General features: G+C 41.6%; 2 protein-coding genes across 4 annotated transcripts in view; both read right to left on the reverse strand.

The window, feature by feature from the left end:
* Positions 1-1776: 1776 nt before the first annotated feature.
* On the reverse strand, positions 1777-4272 carry npffl (neuropeptide FF-amide peptide precursor like). Its single transcript, XM_041961896.1, has 3 exons — positions 4126-4272; positions 3133-3248; positions 1777-1897 (listed from the first exon to the last, which is right to left on the reverse strand). The coding sequence occupies exons 1-3, from the start codon at positions 4270-4272 to the stop codon at positions 1777-1779; spliced, it is 384 nt and encodes a 127-aa protein (XP_041817830.1).
* A 3993-nt stretch (positions 4273-8265) lies between these two features.
* Positions 8266-19900, reverse strand: part of itga7 (integrin, alpha 7) — a 33458-nt gene continuing 21823 nt past the window's right edge. For 2 of the 3 annotated variants that reach the window (XM_041955965.1, XM_041955958.1), the window contains exons 7-25: positions 19605-19801; positions 19368-19456; positions 19098-19225; positions 18419-18514; positions 18211-18272; positions 17750-17919; positions 17355-17504; positions 16628-16743; positions 16259-16445; positions 16095-16169; positions 15771-15850; positions 15578-15655; positions 14750-14852; positions 14445-14660; positions 13887-14003; positions 13578-13691; positions 13070-13168; positions 12754-12879; positions 8266-10078 (exon numbers count right to left, since the gene is read on the reverse strand). In XM_041955965.1, the coding sequence (XP_041811899.1) occupies positions 9923-10078; positions 12754-12879; positions 13070-13168; positions 13578-13691; positions 13887-14003; positions 14445-14660; positions 14750-14852; positions 15578-15655; positions 15771-15850; positions 16095-16169; positions 16259-16445; positions 16628-16743; positions 17355-17504; positions 17750-17919; positions 18211-18272; positions 18419-18514; positions 19098-19225; positions 19368-19456; positions 19605-19801 (2359 nt within the window). In that variant the 3' untranslated portion in view covers positions 8266-9922. Of the gene's footprint in view, positions 10079-11977; positions 12143-12753; positions 12880-13069; positions 13169-13577; positions 13692-13886; positions 14004-14444; positions 14661-14749; positions 14853-15577; positions 15656-15770; positions 15851-16094; positions 16170-16258; positions 16446-16627; positions 16744-17354; positions 17505-17749; positions 17920-18210; positions 18273-18418; positions 18515-19097; positions 19226-19367; positions 19457-19604; positions 19802-19900 lie in introns of all 3 variants that reach the window. The other variant, XR_006007547.1, reaches the window with a different exon arrangement.

Here is a 19900-nt window from a genome sequence, read left to right on the forward strand (position 1 = left end):
CCAGGTAATAAAAAGAACTAAACAACATTATGTATAATGTTTTTGAACTAAAAGTACTCTTGAAGCTGAATTGCTAAAAGCACAAAATTACTAAGTGTTTAAAATTGATGGTGGCAGAGAGACAAAAAAAAAAGAAGCTCTACTGTGCCTGTGATGTGCATGTTGCAACAATACACCTTGATTAAACCACAAATGGTCAGAACGACGAACACAGAAAAAATTGATAGGTCATCTGTCAATAGTCTCCAATCTAACTCTTCTTTATTCTGTCTTCTGGGCTCATAAGGAGAAATGGGAGGTCAGGCTAATAAAAGCCTCTTCCTAAGAGGGATTGACGTGCTTTCCTTCCCAGTAATTGGCTGCGGAAATCGTGAAAGCGTAGAGTAATTGCATGTTGCTGTGTTTTAATTAGTGCTGAGGCTTATTGCACGCTGCTTCCCCAGGTGGCCTGCAAATTCGCCACATACAAAACCAAACAGCCACCACTGGTCTGTGGAGCAGAGCTGTGCATCACCTTACACTGAACAAATGATCGCTGGATAAAACATTTTGCATCCACAACCCATAAAACCGAAACCTGCACACGGCCATCTGTGGCCTGCAGAGAGGAAAGTGAAGAAGCTAAATGTCCGGTGATGTATTTTTCATGCATGCATCGCAGTACATATCTTTTCTTTGTGTGTCCTTCACTTTACATTTCTCTGATGTCTGCACCAGCCATTTAAGGCACATTTAATGTAGTGGAAAAATGACCAGAGTAATTATCTACTCATATGTGGTCAAGCAGATGTTCATGCTGTAGAAATTCTCTGTGATTAGTGTTTGAATGATGATGCAGTTTCTTGTGGCTATATTTTCATGTTTTATGCATACCCATCAGAATAGCACTGTGCCAAAAACTCCCTGCTAATAAGTTGTGGCAAAATGTATTACATTCAATCACAAGTGCACAGCTGTTGTCCAGCAACCAAATCCCAACATACTGGAACAATGATAGACTAGACATTGACTGCACACGAGCAGTTATAGTTAAGATAATGATAATCTTTATTATAATCTGTTTTCATGTCAAAATAATAATAATATGGTTTCATATTGTCAGAAATTAGATGTTTTGGACAAAACAAGGCAGTTGAGAAGCTATTTTTGACTATTTTCAGACATTTCACAGACTACAAGTTAAAATTGATGAATTGATTGTGAAAATAATCATTAGTTATGGCTCTATTTTGTATGTTAAAATTAGTATTTATTCAAGTAATTACATTTTTTGTACCATGCAGATAGCAGATGCAACAAAGAAACTTAGCAGAGATTTCATAAGATTTCAGCACCTGTATTGATAGTACTCAATACTGTAGTTGAAGCTCACACCCTTTCAGCATGATCTTTGCATTGATCATCTGAGCACAAACAAACACACAAGTTCATCTTTTCCAAGTTCAAAGCTCCTTTATTTGACCAGAGAACTGAAGGATAATAAAAAATGCAGCAAGCAATTTACAGCAAATGCTTCTGGCCCTAAATAACATTCCAGCGAGGACAAACGAGGTCTGCTCAGAAAGCCGTATTAGGCACTCGTCAACATGCTTTGTAGTGTTGAAATCAGAAAGAAAAAATGAAAAACTCATGTAGTCTTCAACTAAATGGGTGTCAAGTAAGGCCTAAAGAATGTGCTTTTATAATTCAGATTTATTCATTCAAATTTGGTCTCTCCACCGTTGCCCGTTGCTTGGCGTTGTGCCGGGAAAGCGATGTGTGGATCTGCCTGCCAGATTATTTCTTGCCGAATCTCTGGGGTACAGCCATGCTCCAGATCTGACCGGGGGCAGCCTCCCAGTCACGGGATTGAATCTGATCCTCCGACACCACCTGCCCTCTGGAGCCGCGGCCAAACCTGCCAGGGAGGAGAAGCTGATGTGACTCAAAGTAAAATATAGAGAGCCTATTAATTTTTTTGGATCTTTGCAGGAACAACCACACAGAATCATGGTTTCAATAAGGGAAAGACACGGACACATACAGTTCATAAGCTGCAGATAAAACAGAATCATGTCTGTCTTACTCTTGTGTTTGTCAAACCTGAACTGTATTTAACTGGTCAGGTAAAAAGTTAAGCGATGTGATGTATTCAGCCCTCAAGACTGAGACCGCTAATTAGTTAGGAAGGGGGTGATTGGCTCCTGAACCTCTTTCACTAACAAGCTCAAGTACATGATATTAAAAAATGGTCCGTATAGTACTTGTGTCATTTTAAAATTCAGATATGGAAAACAGCTGCAAACGGGAACATGGATTGTCATTGTATCTGCATTCAGAGCTGCAAGGATTCAAGCCAAAATGGCAAAAAAAACAAACAAACAAAAAAAAAAAAAACGTCTGAGTCTAGCTTTAAAAAACTACATTTGATGACGTCACTTTGACTTATAAGAAACTGGGATGAGCTTTTTTCACTGCTTTTTTTATGTTTTATAGGCCAAACAATTGATCGATGATGAAAATAATCACTAAACCCTTAGATTCCCCTAAGATTAATTACTGGTGACAACAGTCATCACTGCGTCTTGGATGAAAAGGTTGGGTGGGTTTCTCTAATAAGCCAGAGAGGCATTGGTTTCCATTTATATATAAAGCCCTTAAAGGCAACATGCTGTCATACTTCCCTTATTGAACTGGTCTCATATTCATCATTTCAACACAAAAGCACCTATATGTCCCCTTGAAACCGTCATTACAAACTAATGCTCTTGATTGTAACTGTTTTTAACTGTGTTCCAGTGTTGTTTGTTTGTTTACTAGTTTATTACTTTCGTGAACAACTGAATGATTTATTGGTTGCAGGGCTCTGTCAGTGAAACATGCATCGATAGTTTCAGACATCAGCGTTACTACAAAGTATTAAAGGTTTGTTTTTTCCTGACACTGGGCTATGCAGCAAATGTTATTTTTACCCAAACTGAGTGAGCCTATAGTACTTGCATTTAATGTCACATGTTTCTGAAGGAAAACTGGAAAATACTTGGTTTTAAATGAGTGCTGATAAGAAACTGCTGGTTTAAATTTCTTGTGGGAAGGTTTTTATGTATCTGTGTGTGCGTGTGTGCTAAACCCAGGCTCTGTAATGGTACTGACCTCTGTGGCTGATGGAGGACAGAGTTCCTGGTTTCTCTCTGAGACCCGAGCAGCAGCGCTCTCAGCACTGCGGTCAGCAGGCGATCATCGATGCTGTTATCTATGTTTTCACTCTCCTGGAGCACAACAGCATACGCACAAACACACACACGCAAAGCCTTGGATCAAAAAGCTTGCATTCTGTTTTTAGATTTAAAAAAACAACCCACGAAGTGTCTCGGGAACAACAGGCGCCGTAACTGCGTTCAATTTTCGGTTGCAACCGAAACCCTGGGGGTTGTAACTCCAGCCAGTCAGTCCTGCTGTGGCAAGAGACCTTGAAATGTGGATATCAGTGTACAGCGGAAAAGGACTGCCGCTCATGCACAGCCAAGTATCCATCCCATCTTTTCTTTATGCAAAATAAAACTCAGATCTGTCTGTCTCTGCACGCCACAATGGGACAACATTACATTTTTACCTGTGATCTGAATCCTCCTCCTCTATCTTGCCCTGACTGTCTGTTGACCCCAGAATATATTACAGTGTATTTCACACTCTTGCATGAAGAGGAGCACTATCTGCAATCTAAATGGATTGTGTGATTTAGCTTGTCTCACTTGATAAAAGGGCTCATATCCAATTTACATACTTCATCACATGGAGTGACAGACTTCTCTGGAAATGTTGGCAGGGCTTCTGGTTGTGCACAGAATTTTTCATTCAGTCTAACGTGGCACAGACAGTCCATATTTATATCCTGCCCTGAGACAGACAGTATATTTTAACACATAGCCATGTGTGCCTGAGATATGTTTCATAATTAGATTTTTATTTTCAGATGCCAGAATTATTTTGGCAGGTTGGATGCAGCATGGATGATGTGGTAAAACAGCATTATTCTACTCATATATTTTCATGCCACAGCTACAGACACATCAAAGCGTTAAGACGATAATTAAATATTAAATTAAAAATCTGCAGTTCAAGTTTGTGAGTAGTTCTCTGTCTCACCAGCCCCAGCAAGTGGTCGGCCATGTTCTCCTCTGAGCCTGGCAGGATGTCATTTCTGTCCAGACTGCCTTGGATGTGAAGAGCCCGACTGACGCCAGCCATCGTCATAATCAGAGCCAGGAGAGTCACCACCGCAGCTGTGTCCATGATCTCAAACTGGGGAGGGGGTCAGATGAATGCTGATGACAAAGGGGAGCTTTGGGTTGTCCGGTCACACCTGTTGAGTTCAGAGGCTCGGCTCCTGGAGGACAGAGGAAAGACTCGTCCCGCTCAGGGTTCAGCGTCCTCTTTGCGCAGCTTCCTGGGTAACTTTGGTGGTGGCGACATCCTCGCCTGGTCTTTTATACACCTCACGATCCCCGGCTGGAAACCCCCAGGAGAGCTGGAGAAGGATGCTTCTGAGCAAAGGGGAACAGGGGACAGGATAGAAGAAGAGCCATCCACTAATATGAGACTTAACCAGGTCCATTTAGCGGGATCAGGACATTAGTGATGACTGAGCGCCAGAGTGCGTTATTATGTGGCCCTTAGGGTCGTGAAACACAACTCTCCCAGTTATTAAACAGATAAATCCCTGCAAATGGACTCTGATCCACCAGTCCCTGTTGTCCAGCAGTCCACAGCTCATGTACATACAAACAATATGTGAGAACACTCATTACCCACTTAATTACGCACCAAAATTAAACAGATTAGTCTGGACAACTCAAGTGATCTATAGGCAGAGTAATGAATCGAAAAACAAAGCAGAAACAAAAAAAAGGAAAAGACCAAGAGTGTGAGACATTCACTGCCTGTTCGTTTTTTCATATTTTACTAAACCAGAGAACGCCTCCGGTTTACAGTAATGTTACTGGTTCACTCATCAGTGAAGGATTCACCTCAGAGTTTGCGTCTTGTATCTCAGGTTGCAGTTCAGGTTGAATTGTCCTCGATGATGCTGAAGAGAGCGTACGTACTTTTAATTGTCTGTTGTGTCTTTCTTTTTTTTAATGCATTATCAGGACTATAAAGGTTTCACTGAAAATACTTCACACGTGCTCTCGCCAGATGATTACTGTCACACATGCAAAGCACAGAAGCATTATGGGGGTCATCAAAACCTTTGCTTACACAGTGAAAGAGACTCTTTGAGCGTGTTGATGAAGGGATTTCAGAGAGAAGCTTCTCCCGAAGGAAAGAAAAACCTTCATTTGTCAAACGACATCTTCCATCATTTTGTTAATTTCAAACGAAGACAACTTCAGGCTTGATTTGTGAGAGTGACACTGGCTTTATTAGGACCACTGTGTGTTCACTTTGTCTCTGTCTTTGACTCTGTGTGTGTGTGTGTGTGTGTGTGTGTGTGTGTGTGTGTGTGTGTGTGTGTGTGTGTGTGTGTGTGTGTGTGTGTGTTTGTGTGTGCGTTTGTGTGTGTGGTGTAATAATTAGTCACTTCTTCAATACTGGATGAGACATCAACAGATTTAGCTCATCAAAGTGCCTAATGGGTGACAATCCGCTTAAACTGCAACAGACACACACACACAAACACACACACACACACACACACACACACACACACACACACACACACAGTCTAACTGTCCCGGTTTAACTGCCATGGCAACAGGATGACATCTTAAGGATTCTGAGGGGAATTAGTTTTCATTACTATAATAAGATCATAAAACACGCGCTTTTGGATTAGACAAAAATCTAATTCACTCACTCTGACATGATTGAAAAAAACACATTCATGTTTAGTCCATCGTGCTCAACATGAAGTTACTTTTTGACATGAATACACACTGACTGTCCTTTATGAGGTCCACCTGTGTCCTGCCATAATGGATCATCTTTTGATGGCTGTGATGTGTGTGAGGACGTTTTTGTGGACACCGTCATACAGGTGTATGTTGAATTGCATTGAGGATCATAGCATTATATTGAGAAGTGCTTGTAATATTCTGCCCCTGTCAAGTAAATAGGACAAAAAAACAAAACTAAACAAAAAAAAAAACACAGAATAACCTCTCAATGTAATGTAGTCCAGTGGTTAATACACACATTTCCAACAATATCAACAAAAACTGAACAGATTATTAGCAAATTATTAGCAAAGCTATTGTACTGAATTTCAATGGATTGTAGTTAATTAAGTACAGGTGAGCCAAAGCCAACAGTACAAATGCAATTACAGGCCACATAATTACCATCAGTGATGTCTTTTCTTTTTTTTTTTTTGAAGACCTCACTTGTATATCAACACAACAACCATGCCATGATATGAGACTAAAAAAAAAAACTTCAGCAAGTCGAAGAAACGCACTTATTGGATTTCTTGCCGAGAGTAAGAAAAATGGACTGATACCATTGTAATATCTGTCCGTTCAATATAAAGCTACAGCTGTTTATCTTAGCTTAAAGACGAGGAGCAGTGGGAACCAGTTAGCCTGGCTCTGTCCAGAGATAAACACAAGCTGCCTGCCTGGGCCTCTAATAATAATACATTTTATTTGTTAAAACACACTCAAGGACACTTTACAACACAATGAATATCAAACAACAATACGGTAAAACACAATAAAATAAAGAAGTGATAAAATAAATTAGCGTAAAATTTGACTGACCAGTTAACCTCAAGTAGGATAAGCGATTCTAAACAGGTGTGTTTTGAGTGTGGATTTAAAATGGGACAATGAATCAATGTTTCTGAAGCTCACAAATCAACACTTTATATCTCATTAATTTAATCTGTACAGAAACTGAAAACTGTAAAAATGTTGTTTCTACGCTGTGATTTCTGTCCTAGCTGTTTCCCCCTCTTTATGCTAAGCTAAGCTAAGCAGCTGCTGACTGACGAGTCATATAGAGAAGACAGACACAAGAGTGATATAAATCTTCTAATGTAAAGTATTAATAAAATGTTAAACTATGGAACTGTGGAATGAACAGTTCAGGTTTTTGTCCAATCAGGCACATTTCTTTTCTTCAGACGATCTCATGCAGCCCTCGTTTAGATCATTTGTCTGAAAATGATGCCTAAAATATCATTAGTGTATCAACAGCAAGGTATTGAGTCAAAAATAAAATAAAAAATGTCTCTCTCTCTAAACATCTGAATAATCCAACATCTTCACAAATGACGCTGGGTGCAAGACACCCAGTTTCATATTCTTCCATTGTACAGCTGAGAGATGCATTCAGTCCTCCCCCTCGTTTCTTTTTTTTTTCTTTCTTTATTTCTTTCCTGTGCTGCAACACTCATTCAAAGTCAAACATCTCTCCCACACACCATTCCCGCTGGTTCACATGTTTGTGGCTACGAGGATTTTAACTGGACCTCAAGGAAAACACCATGAATGACCAGTTTAATCAAGTCCCTGCTGGCAGCCAGTTAGAACAGGGAATGAGCTGAGGATTTAAAGGTCATGTCTGACCTGTAGGTTTTGTTTAGTGAACCAGAGCACAGAGTGAGGTCCATGACTCTTTCATACCCTGATGATGATGATGATTGTTCTTGAACCACTGTCAGTTTCCTATTCACTTGTTGTTGTTTCATTTTAGTGACAAGCTCAAACACAAGATCGATATATTACATCCACAGACACAAAACAAAATACATTTAGTTCTTCGTCTTCCAGAGGATTTACATCCAGAAGTAAAGTGTTTGCAAAATGCAGCAAACCCTTTCATTTATGTGCCATTGATTTCTGTCCTTGTGGCGTAATATGTCTCGCCTCCTGTTGACAAATTGAAGTCACGCTGCAAGGTTATGGGCAACATCAACATGAAATTAATGCAGATTCATTCCATACAAGTGCTGCTATTGTAATTATTTCTGCTCAACACTTACGATGGAGATATTTACATGTTTTATCTTTTTAATTTCTCTAGTTTCACATAGAAAAAAATCTCAGTATTATAGAGGCGAAAGACGTATTTCCGTTTCCAGCGCTTTGCTTCCATCTAGTGTTCTCCGAGTGAACTGCAGGTTTAACAACTCAAGCTGGTACAACCGGCTAAAATTTAGCTTAGAATGACACGACTCATGTTATCTTACGGGTTTATTTTGTTTCCTTTTACTTTATTTACAGTGTTAAAACAGTGCAGCCAAACATAAAATAAATAAAACAACTGAGTCATGGAAAAAAAAAAAAACATGGGGGAACAGCAACAGGAGCTTCATGCAGCAAATACAAGATTGTCCAGCAATACCTCAAAAACAAGCTGACTCTTCATGCTTTATAGCCACTTCATCCATCCAAAAAAAGTGTGTCCGGTTCCTTGCCAACATATTCTGCTCTTCTGGAAATCTTCTCTCCTCTCTTCATGTTGTCTAAGCGTTGGAGGGCTGTTTGTCCACAGGTGTCCAACAGATGCTTCAGGGCAGCATGATCTCATTTGCAAGTTGCCTCCTGTTCTTTACCAGCTGCTCACAGTCTGCCACTATTACCATAAGGCACTTGTATGCAGTTAGAAGTGTCAGTACTGAAATTAATGTACTATCCTCGCCCGGCTGGTACGACTGGAGCGCTCTACCAGGAACAGTGTGAGAAGCAGGTTTATATAATGTGAATGAAAAGTCTGAAAACTGTTTATGCAAAGGTCATGATGTGTCCTGCTGAAATATGTTTTACATCTCAGTGAAAAACAGACAGGTGGTGTTGCTTGAAAGTCCCTTAATTTAAATTTACCTAATTCAGTCAGTTTTCTAGGTTTTAATTTGAGACCATGTTTTTACATGTAATCCTTTTAGAAAGTGGGAGAAATTAGCCCTAATGAGTCTGGAAATCCATTTAAAACTCAGTTTTTGGTTCAGTAATTGAATTGCTTGCACTTCCATATGGGCAGATCATATTTTAAATATTGCTTCCTTTTTCAGACTTATGTGGATTCATGCAACAGCAGTTCTATGGCCGTGGCTCACATAGGCTGTACGGTGGTTTTGTTGCTCTTATTCAAGTTCACTCAGGCAATAAACTGTTGATGTACAGTACATTTGACTGACGTATTAACAAAAAACGAAAAAGATATTGACACAAAAAAGTCTCTCCTTGAATAAGGATGTACAAAAACCATCAGGTGAACTTGAATGGCTTTTTCAAGCCAGCCCAGAGCAATCAGCAAGTCCAGAGAACAACACATTAAGTGTTACTTACTTTACTTATCATACATACACTGACATTTTCCCAATGTTTTACCAGTGCTACTAAAGAAAAATCCCAAAACATCGTTTATATAAAAAAATGCATTTTTTCATTGCCCATATCAGTCGTCAGTCTCACAGTAGTTAAGGCAAAAAGTAGTCTTTGTCGCGGACAGTGGCTTCTTCATCAACAGCGTCCAGTGTGTCTGTATGCGTCTAACATTAAACTGTATGTTTGTGCATTCATGCATGTAGTTGAGTTGTGATTGTTTGTCCTCCTTTGTTCTGCCAAACTGATGACAGACAGTGAAGTCCATGTGAGCATCAGCGCTCCTTCTGCAGGCTGTAAAACACATTGAGCAACTACACTGGTTCTAATTATTGTTGCTGGCCTTCAGCATTTACTGTAAAACACTGATATAGATGCACAGTAGAAATAGACTATCCAAGGCCAGCCATCAGCGGGCTACAGTATGGGAGACGATAGATCCAGTCACAGTGTAACAGGCCACCAATGTGGAAGTACTGACACAGTACAGAGCGCACAAGATGTCATGATCTCAGTCTATGTGCACTTTTTTAGTCTGTTAGCTCCAAAGCAAAGACAGAATGAGTGCCACACGTGGTGATTTGAATTAATTCAGTCAGTCAGTGCTCCAAGGGGAGTTACGAGGTCCCGTCGCTCCAGTGTGTGGCCCATTCCTTTTTATGGACAACTCCTGACTTCTCAGTCTGGAACTGTGGCCGGTCCTCGCGAGGAATCTTCACCGCGTGGTACTGAGGCAGTTTGTCTTTGTAGTGGGCCCGCTGGAAGAAACCGCACTGTCGGCGGGAAAAAAGAGGAAGGCAGGTAGGAGTGCAGACAGAGGAAGAAAGGGAGGGAGGAATGGAGGGGCAGAAAGGAAGGAAATGAATCAAAGAATTAGCTGATGGCATATATAAGAAACTATCTGCATTTCCCCACCATTTTTTCAGAAGATAAATTGGTCTACTTTCTAATAACACGCCTTGCAAGACATGTATAAAATGCCATTTATCTTGTAGTTCATCTCAGACAGTTGAGAGGAAAAAGTGATTACCTGATGACCTTGTGCAGTCAAGGTGACTTTTCAATAAAGAGGCACATCAACACAAAAAGCACATGCGCATGCTCGGCATTTTTAGTTCAGCATCAGTCTAAAGTGCCCTTTATCAACACACCAACACGCTGCCAAAGTGCCATTATAAAAAACTGCACACATCAATACGAACCACAGCACCGACTTATATTAATGAAAAGTTGGTTCTGGCACCGGAAAAGTCCACTCTGTCATGTGATGCAAGTCAACTAGGCGTGTTAATAGATTGAAAAGTGCGTGACAACTTCATCATGAAAATGAATAGTTGTCATAGACTAGTGCCAGAATGAACAAGCGTAGATCATTAAATGGTAACGTCGAGAGCAGAGGCACAACACACAGCACAGCAGGCATCTGAAAGCCCTGAAGGAGAGAAGGCTTGATGGTGTTCAATATGCATGGATAAAAAAGAGAAACAATGCTAAATAAAGGAATCAGTTTGGAATTCATTTATACAATAAACAGCACATTTTCGCTATTCATTACGTAATAACAGAAAGCACCACAGTGGTACAGTGTACAGGCTGTTTCAGCAAGTGCCTGAAAGGTTAAAGAGACTTTGTAAACAGTATGAATGAGCACAGCTGGATGAATTGACACCATAAACATAAATGACCATTCGCTAAACCCCTCCCACAAACAGTGATTGTCCAATCATAGCTTAGCAACCATAACTAAGCACAGCGGTCAGTCAAACTTTGAATTTTCCGCAGATAGTTGAGGTATTTTAGCCTTTCCAAAACAAAAAGACAGGCGAAAGTATAAAAAATTGACTTAACAGCGTCTTTGTCTGCGGTGAGCTGCAAACTCTTGCATGCCTGGCTAACTGGCTTCAAATGAAGACATCGTTAACACTAACTAATTCTTGTTACCTACATTTTGTAAACACAAACCAAAACAAAAAAAGGCCAGTCCGAGACTAGCACATTCACTGTATATTTCCTCACTGTGTGCTAAGTATTCCTTGATGCTATCAGTGTTGAAGCTAACGCTAGCAGCTCTGTTTGCTCCTTGTTACTTTTCAAGTTTACACTCCAGCAACCCCGGCCAAACGTTACCTGGGATAGAGTAACATACACCAAACACACTGGTTAGTTCTCATCCGAAACATACTTAACACTACTACATTTCTTCTGGAACATCGACTGGGAAACTCATTTTCAAACCAACTCTTAGAGCTAGTGTTAGCTTAATTGGCGAGTCAGTTAGAACTGATGACATCTGTTAGCATGTTGTCATTTTAGCCAGCAAAATCGATAGACACCAACTAGAAATGAAAAGCTTTCTTTTGTCTACCTCTGTTTGCAATCAAGGACCAATTCTTTCCAAAATAACTAAGAATTCCAAACAACTATGAGGCAAAATCTGCCAACTTCTCACTGCACATGTGTAGTGCCAGAACTGAGTGTTTGCCAAGCATGGCAACAGTAACTAAGGGGGGGCGGGGCTTAACAAATGGTCAATTATCTACCATCCACTGCTACTCTGTGTGTTTTTGTTATTTAGAGTGGCAAAATGTGCCAATATCTCATGCTATAATGAACACCACCAGACACATCAGAGTGGTTCAAGGAACAAAGGGATTGTGGTTGAGTATTTTTACCGCTTGGAGGGAGAGGAGGAGGGGAGAGCAGGCCAGAGTGAAATATTCTTTATATTATAGTTCTGACGCCTGCTTCTCCGCCTCCGAGGGTTGGACCCCCAAATGGGCACGGTAGTACTCCGTCTCATAGTGTCGGCGCCGCTCACTGCGTTTGAAGAACCCAAACTGGGCCACGAGGAAGTGGGGGGGGGTAAAACAGCGGAAAACAATGGGAAATGAAATAGAACAGGGAGTTAGGGATAGAGAGTCCCCAGATGGAATCGAGAGGAGACAAAACACAAGGGATGACACACAGAGGGCAAACACAAGTACAACAGAGGAAAGGAGCAGATGAGAGTGAGCTGGAAGGAATAAAATGATTATAGGACAGAACAGAACAAAGGGAACAGAAATAATTGGACTACCATGGAAAATGATGAGAAAATGCCACAGTAATAATGGCCAGTGAGGTGATCAGGGATGAAGTCAATGAAACTATACGGACATGCTATATTTAGGCCATTGAACCGTATTTATCAATACTTTTATTAAAATAAATGTTAATGAGGCACAAGTGTTCATGTTACTAGTCCAGCTGGAAGATTTTCAAAATGTTTTAAAGACAAAATTTACTGTTTTGGGACTTTGCAACACAGAACAGAAGGTGTGTAGAGCACAAGCACAGCTACAATTCGATATCCTCCGTGTATGTGTGTGTGTGTGTGTGTGTGTGTGTGTGTGTGTGTGTGTGTGTGTGTGGGTGGGTGGGTGTGTGTGTGTTTGTGCGTGTGTGTTACCTTCCACAGTATGCAGACCAGTAGAGTCAGCAGCAGGATGCCTGCCAGGACAGCTATGAGGATAATCCACCAGGGGATCCAGTACTGGTCAGCAAGACCAGGCTCAGGATAGATCATCACTGGAACCTGGGGGGAGGGGAGGATGCAATTGAAATGGAAAAAGAGGAGATATATATACATATCACTGCTGGAGCGAGTCGAGCCACAGTCACACATGCCTGTAATCATAACATTCAAAAAGAGTTTATGTAAAGACATTTGAGTACCTGACAGTAATACAGATTTAGTGAACGAACTTGTGAAGTGTGCTGAGTACCTGTGCAGCTGCATCCTTGAGGACCAGATGTTTGATGCTGGACTTCACAGTGATGTTGGCTCTGACCAGCAGCTCCAGAGCACTGACTGCCGGAAACTCCTGCGAGACAGAGAGACGAACAATGATGACAATGATGCAGCATGAACGTTTCAGCCAATAACATGTGATCATAGATTTTAAGTGAACCCATCACATCTTATAAAACCTTTGCACTTGAAGGGGAAATTCTGTTCTATGACCTGGTCTTATTTCAGTAGTTTTCACTGACATCTGAAGACCGCATTATTGGATGTTCAAGGACAAAGCAAACACTGTGTCTGTTGGATATTTTTTGTTGAATGTGAAACTTGCAGCTGCAGGTGACTCAGTGGTTGAAGCTGACAGCTGTATTCACAGTTTCTGGCTGCCTCAACTTCAAAGCTTCCTTCTGTAAATGCACTGCAACAGTTATCATTCATTCACTTGCTGTAGATCAGTGTGAGCAATGTGTAGTTTTGTTTTTTTTTACCTCTATGAAACTGCTGTTCCACAGCCTGGCGTGGATCTTGAGGACAGCCTGACCCGAGAAGCTGTGGAGGGGACACTGAAACAGGACGCAGCGTGCTGATCCCAGGAGACAATCCTGGAGGAAAAAAATGACAGCTGAGCACTCTGGGGATTTTTTCTTTTTTTCAGATAAACTGGAGACAGACGCAGCTATAAAAGTAGTGAAAAGCAAATGTAATTAAGTATTTTTTTGGTGCATCTATATTTGAGGTGCGTTCAGTAGCCTCACCACGCAGTAGCCAGAAATCATTAAAACTATATTCCTCCTTACCAGTTTACGTGACTTGCGTCTCTCTGACGCTGCCACAGCTGGGGTGGTTTGTCCCATGCTGCCTTTTGTCATCACTTGACCTTCATCCTCCGGGTGGGAGCGCCGCGTTCGCCCCGCCTGGTGGAAGAGGCACATTCATGCAGGCAGAGATTAATCAGTCTATAAAAATGGTCTACTCATGCTCAAAAAAACATTGAATTGCTAGTATAGACATGATGTTGCAACGAAAAAATAAAGAACAGGAGGATGATGTCAAAGTCTTGATCAATTACATGCTGCTGCATTCAAAAATGAAATAAAAAAGACATCGGCTCTCCTTTTCCAGCCACTTTTCCATGATCTGGATGGAAAATGAGACAAATTTAATGAGAAAAGGAGTGTTTTTGTCATCTGACTTTAGTATTCCAGCATGAATACTTTAATTCTCTCCAGACTGTGAATAAGAGATTGTAGGCCTAATGAAGAGATTTTCTATTGCATTGTATGTGTGTGTTCTTTATTGGTTGTGTTGACAGATGATTTCTTACCAGAGTCTGGTATGAACTCAGCTCTGCTTACCATGTGACTGACGCGCTGTGGAAGCTCTGCAGGTGAGGTGCTGTGCAGCTTCAGGGGATTCAAGGCTCCTGATGGGGTGCACTGCGTGTCCGGGTGACCCTCGAACTTCAAGCTGGAGGGATACAGGAGCCATTTCTCATTGGGCAGCTCGTACGGCCACATGATGTTGAGGAAGGCCGAGCCGAGCGTCTGCAGAGCCTGCCCGGGATTCGCAACCTGATGGAGAAAAGAAGCATGACCTGTGATGGCGGACGGTTTTCTTAAGTGAACTTCAGCACGCACGCACACACACACCGGTTCCTCACCACAAACTCAAAATCCACAGGGCTGCCGATGTCCTCCAGACTGGTCATGGCACTCTCTCCCTTCACCGCCCCGCTGAAGAACAGCTGGTGAGGACGAGCAAGCCTGCAGCAAAAGCAGGATGACATCAGTGGGCTGCACAGCTGCACACACGCTCACACAGCTTCAAACAGCTGTGTGAGTACAGTAGCTGTGCTTCTTAAACCCTCAAGCAAACCTGGGATTGTAGCATGAGTCATAACTTCCAGGGAGCAAGATGACTTGATTTAGTGAAAAAAAAAATTATCTTTATTAGATACGCAAAGTTTAAAACACCTTAAACACACGGTAGCCATATATACCAAATACGCCAGGCTAGATTTCGGGGAAATGTGTTTAAAAAATGCATATGATATCTAGAACATGTGTTTTACACTCATAGGGATGCTCCTAACAACTAATTTCGTAGACGTGTAAACAGAAGTTTAAACTTTAAACTAAAAGTAGCAAAATACTCACAAAACAGCTAAAATTGAACACAATCTCATAAGAGCCTGCAGAAAAAAATATAAACTGTTAATCACATTCTTCTGCAACCAAACTGTGCTGTAAATGTCTGGCACTTTGCTTTACGAGTATTTTATCCTGTAATTTAAATGTGTACAATGATCAAATAATAATAAAAAGTTTTTAAAAAAAGAGTTGAAAAGTGGGAACAGGCTGCTACAGAATATGTGTGACACTGTCAGGCTAACATGGAATAAAATGTTCATGTTTAGGTAAGATAAAGATAAAACAGGAGTTCTGAGTCACATCCACTTCTAATCATCGATGGTGAAGGTGTCACTCACCCGCTGACAGACAGAGGGAGCTCTATCACAACTTTAGCAAAAGCTGTGACCGGCGTCAGGTCAGGCTGCTCACTGATACTGAGGACAAAACCATGAACAAACACTGCAATCAGAGACGTATTAAATCTGAACTAGTCAATTATCTGCAGTTAAATATCTGCAGTCCATCCTGGTGTCAAAGTAGGGGGCTTACGTTGTCAGTAAGAGATCTGCTGTCAAGTCAGTGGTCTCAATTGTGATGTTAGATGTGCTCAAGTTGATGGAGAACTTCAGCTGAAAAAAGTAACATTTGATATTTCAGACGCAATAAGTGAAAAGACAAAATCATTACACATAATTCTGCATAATGCTGATGAAGGCATGACTAGTGGCAAATTATGCTGACGTTTTTTCACACTGTGGGAAAGAAACATCAAAAGTTGTGAAAGTATAAGAAATGATTTAACAATTCTGTAATCTTTATGGCAACAAGTTTCATCTTTAATCCTGACAGTCCTCCGCTGCCGTGTTTCCTTACCTTAGTATCTCGTTTCACTGGGTTCCCCAGGTCACATTCGACTTGGGAGCCATTCTGGTTCGCTTGGCATCTCATCTACAACCAATCAGAATATCAAACAAATACTATCAGCAAAAAAACAGAAATCCAAAATCTTGCCAAAAAAGATTTTTCCTGTCGCATACCTGTGGCGGGACCCTGGAGCCGGCATACGACAGAGTGTTCGGAAGGGAGATGAGCAGCTGAGCGGCATGGGCGTCATCCCCGTCCTCATCAGGGCGCAGCGGGTCAGAGGGCGTGTTGGTGACGGTGATCTCCAACACCACCAACCGCTGGTCTGACAGGGAGAACACCTGCACGTCATCCTCATCTCTGCATGGGGGGGAAGAAGAGGGAAAACACACATTTAGGGAAATATCATAGCAGTGGTTGTATTACCACTGCATACACATAATCGTTTGTGTTGAGGTATGGGTTGCTAGGCGACTGTCCCACAGGAAACAGTTTACATCATCGAGGCCACCAGCTTATGCAGATCGGGCTCTCATACTAACTTTGGCAAAGGGGTGAAGAGGTCAGAGGTCAGAGGTCGTGTTCCAAACTGGTAGCTCAGCTTCAGGTTGCTCTGGCAGATTTTGTCATTGCCGCATCCTTCTCGCAGGAAGTTCACCTTCGCAGGGAAAATGAGACGACATGAGGACTTGAGGAATCAACTTAACATCAATTAGCAACTAAATTATTTTTTTATGCAAAAGTGCCACAAATTCACTGGTTCCAGTTTCTCATGTCTGGACATTTTCTTAAAAGTGTCACCTTGGTAACAGGCACTTTTCTTTAATTTTTAGACATTTTAGTAAGTAATCAAGAAAATAATGAACAGATTATGAAAGACAACTATTGCAGCCCTAGTTGTGTCGCACTTTCCTACATCTGAGGAAACTTCTCAGTTAACTGTGCTTTCTGTGCAGCAGTACTGTATCTAACTGAGGTGCATGTGAAGTAACCATCTTTTAATAGCAGAGTCAAACCCAGAAATTCAGAGGTGACACCAGTTTGAACCCCCATATTTCTACAATAATCTCTGTCTGTACGTTTATCCATGTTTATGCTGTTAACCGAAATTCATGCTTTCTATGGCATATCTTTGGCTTTAACTAGCCCTGACAGGCCTAAATGTGTCTCTTAAAGCTCCATGCGTTTGTACAGTGATCTGCGGGCAAGTGGAGTCAATTAAAATCAATCCCGAACATAAAATTCTTGTGCTTCCTTTTAGTTACAGACCTCAGAGTGCAGTGTATTAGAGGGCGAAACATTCAGCACAGGCGCCAGCTTCTCCAGCCTCTTGGCACCTGAGTGTCTGCGTGGTGGCACGGGCTTGATTGTGTGGGTGATGGCCAATGAGATGGGACGCAGTTTGTCCCGGATGCTCTCCTGCATGGACAAAGATGGGTGGACAGAAGAAAGGGTCAAAGAGTTTGTTCATGGTGCAAAAGAGTGAGGAATTATTGCAGCATTTTGCCTGCTATATCATCACTGTCATAAAAGACAAGAAACAAGATCAAGAACCAACAATCATTTTTTACAAATTGAGCAAAAAATGAAAGATTTATGATTTTAACAACACAATAAAAACTGCAGTTGGATCTGGGCAATCTGAACAAATCGCAGTTACTGACGTGGAGCTGGAAGACAGCAGTGGTGCACTCAGGGTGGCGCTGCCGATGCAGCTCCACCTCTTCTGTCTGAGTGTACTCCGGCTCCAGGGAGCTGCGGCCCAGGAAGGTGACGCGGTGCGGGAGGCCCAACTTCCTGCGCTCAGTGTCGGCTTCAAAGTGCACCACCAGGGCTTGAAGGGAGTGAAACGGGAGCGATGCGTGAAGAGAGGCGGAGGGATTAAAAAAACGAGATGTCAGAACATACACAGAAAGAGCACTTAAAGAACCCACCAGGGGCAGAGCACATATGAAACCTCCATCTAAGGGAATACAGTATTACGCAGCTGTGATTTAATCAAAACAAAGCCTCCTGTTCAACCACAGATAAGGTTTCTTTCCACTGTAAATAGAAATAACTGCTGTCACTAACGGGGTGAGCTGAAGTCCCACATGAGAGAAGAACAAAAATGGCTGTGACTTACTAATGTGTGGTGAGTAGTGTTCTGGGTGGGCTATGAAGGTGAAGCAGGCCTTGACCTCCACGCTAAAAACAGCAGACGGTGGAAAGTGAAAAACAGTACGTGTGTTATGGTTCTTACATCAGTCTCATTGATTGACGTGTTTTTTTTTCTTTCTTAAATCTGGCTTTAGTTCAGTGATCCTGAGCGTTTGTCCGATTATCGATCTTACCAGACTCCCTCTCTGCCCTTGCAGTTGTGCTGCTCCAGATCAATGTATTGAGGGCCGATAGATATTTCCCTGATCACATGGATGACTGGACGAGACCTTAGGGATGCACAAAAACACAGAGAGATGTGTAGGCAGAAGAAATCACGACTAAATCATGCTGAAAATCAGACTGTGGACGTGCATTATTTATGATAAGGCTGTTTCAATTTGGAATTTTCTAACAATAAAAATCTGAATACCAGGTCTTTATGGTTCCTGTCAAATGTACCTCATTTGGATTTTTAAACACTTTATATTAAGGTATATATATTCATTATTAACTAGTTGCTCATTAGCATTCATATTAATAGCATATTGGCTCTTTATTAGTTATTATAAAGCACTTATTAATGCCTTATTCGGGGGGTTAGGGTTCGTAAGGGTTAGGAGAGGTTATTAAAATCGTACTTCATGTACAGCAATGTCTTTACTTACTGCTAATAAGCAGTAATTAGGATGCCATTGAGGGAAAATTCTGGTCAAGTAGTTGCAGAATATGGTTATGCAGAAAAGGGCATTAATAAGTGCTTTATAATGACTAATAAAGAGGCAATATGCTGCTAATATGCATGCTAATAAGTGACTAGTTAACGGTAAATATATGTACCTAATAAAGTGTTACCAATAAGTTTTTTCTCACCTGAAGAGAACCACTGAATCATTAAGAGAGCCCACTGCAAGGTCTGGATACTGGTTATTATCAATATCCAGACCACCTGAGATGGAGTATCCAAAACGCTTCACATCAAAGTCACGACCATCGAGCACCTGATCAGATAAGAGACAGCCATCAGTCATCATTCAAGCGGTCAGTCGCTCTTGTGTTTTTATTCCTTTCCTTCAGTTCTTTTCATCTTTGCTTCCCTCTGTTCGCTCAGTCCTGAGCTGCTGTGTGAAACACGTGACTCACCTGAGCAGGTTTAGTTTCAATGCCAGCATCTGAGCCCCTGTAGATGAAGACTTTGCCGTCTCCGTCAAATGGTGCCCCCACAGCAATATCTGCACAGATGATTGAAAACATTAGACATGCAACTGCTTTAGTAATTATCATACAGATATTCCATTATACTTAATATCAGACTGATGGCGTCAAGCTTTTAGTGTATCCACGAGGTCATGCCTTTGTGTGAAAAAACACTGTTCTCACCTCCGTATCCGTCCTGGTCCAGATCTCCGATGTTGCTGACCGTCATCCCAAACATGGAGTCATAGGTCCCGTTGAGACGGATGGGCCGAGCCTGATCGTCCCAGTGGCCGAAGGGGTTCAGGTACACATACACGGCTCCACCAATCTCTGCTTTACGGTCAAAGAAATTAGGAGCTCCAACAATCAGATCCATCCAGCTGGGGACAGGAAGAGAGACACAGAGTTTAAAAATGCATAAAGAAATTTTTGAAAACTCAGAAGTGAGTTATGGGAGCCCCCCAGCTATACTTTATTTC

The sequence above is a fragment of the Chelmon rostratus genome, chromosome 2, assembly GCF_017976325.1.
Source record: "Chelmon rostratus isolate fCheRos1 chromosome 2, fCheRos1.pri, whole genome shotgun sequence".
Lineage (NCBI taxonomy): Eukaryota > Metazoa > Chordata > Actinopteri > Chaetodontiformes > Chaetodontidae > Chelmon > Chelmon rostratus.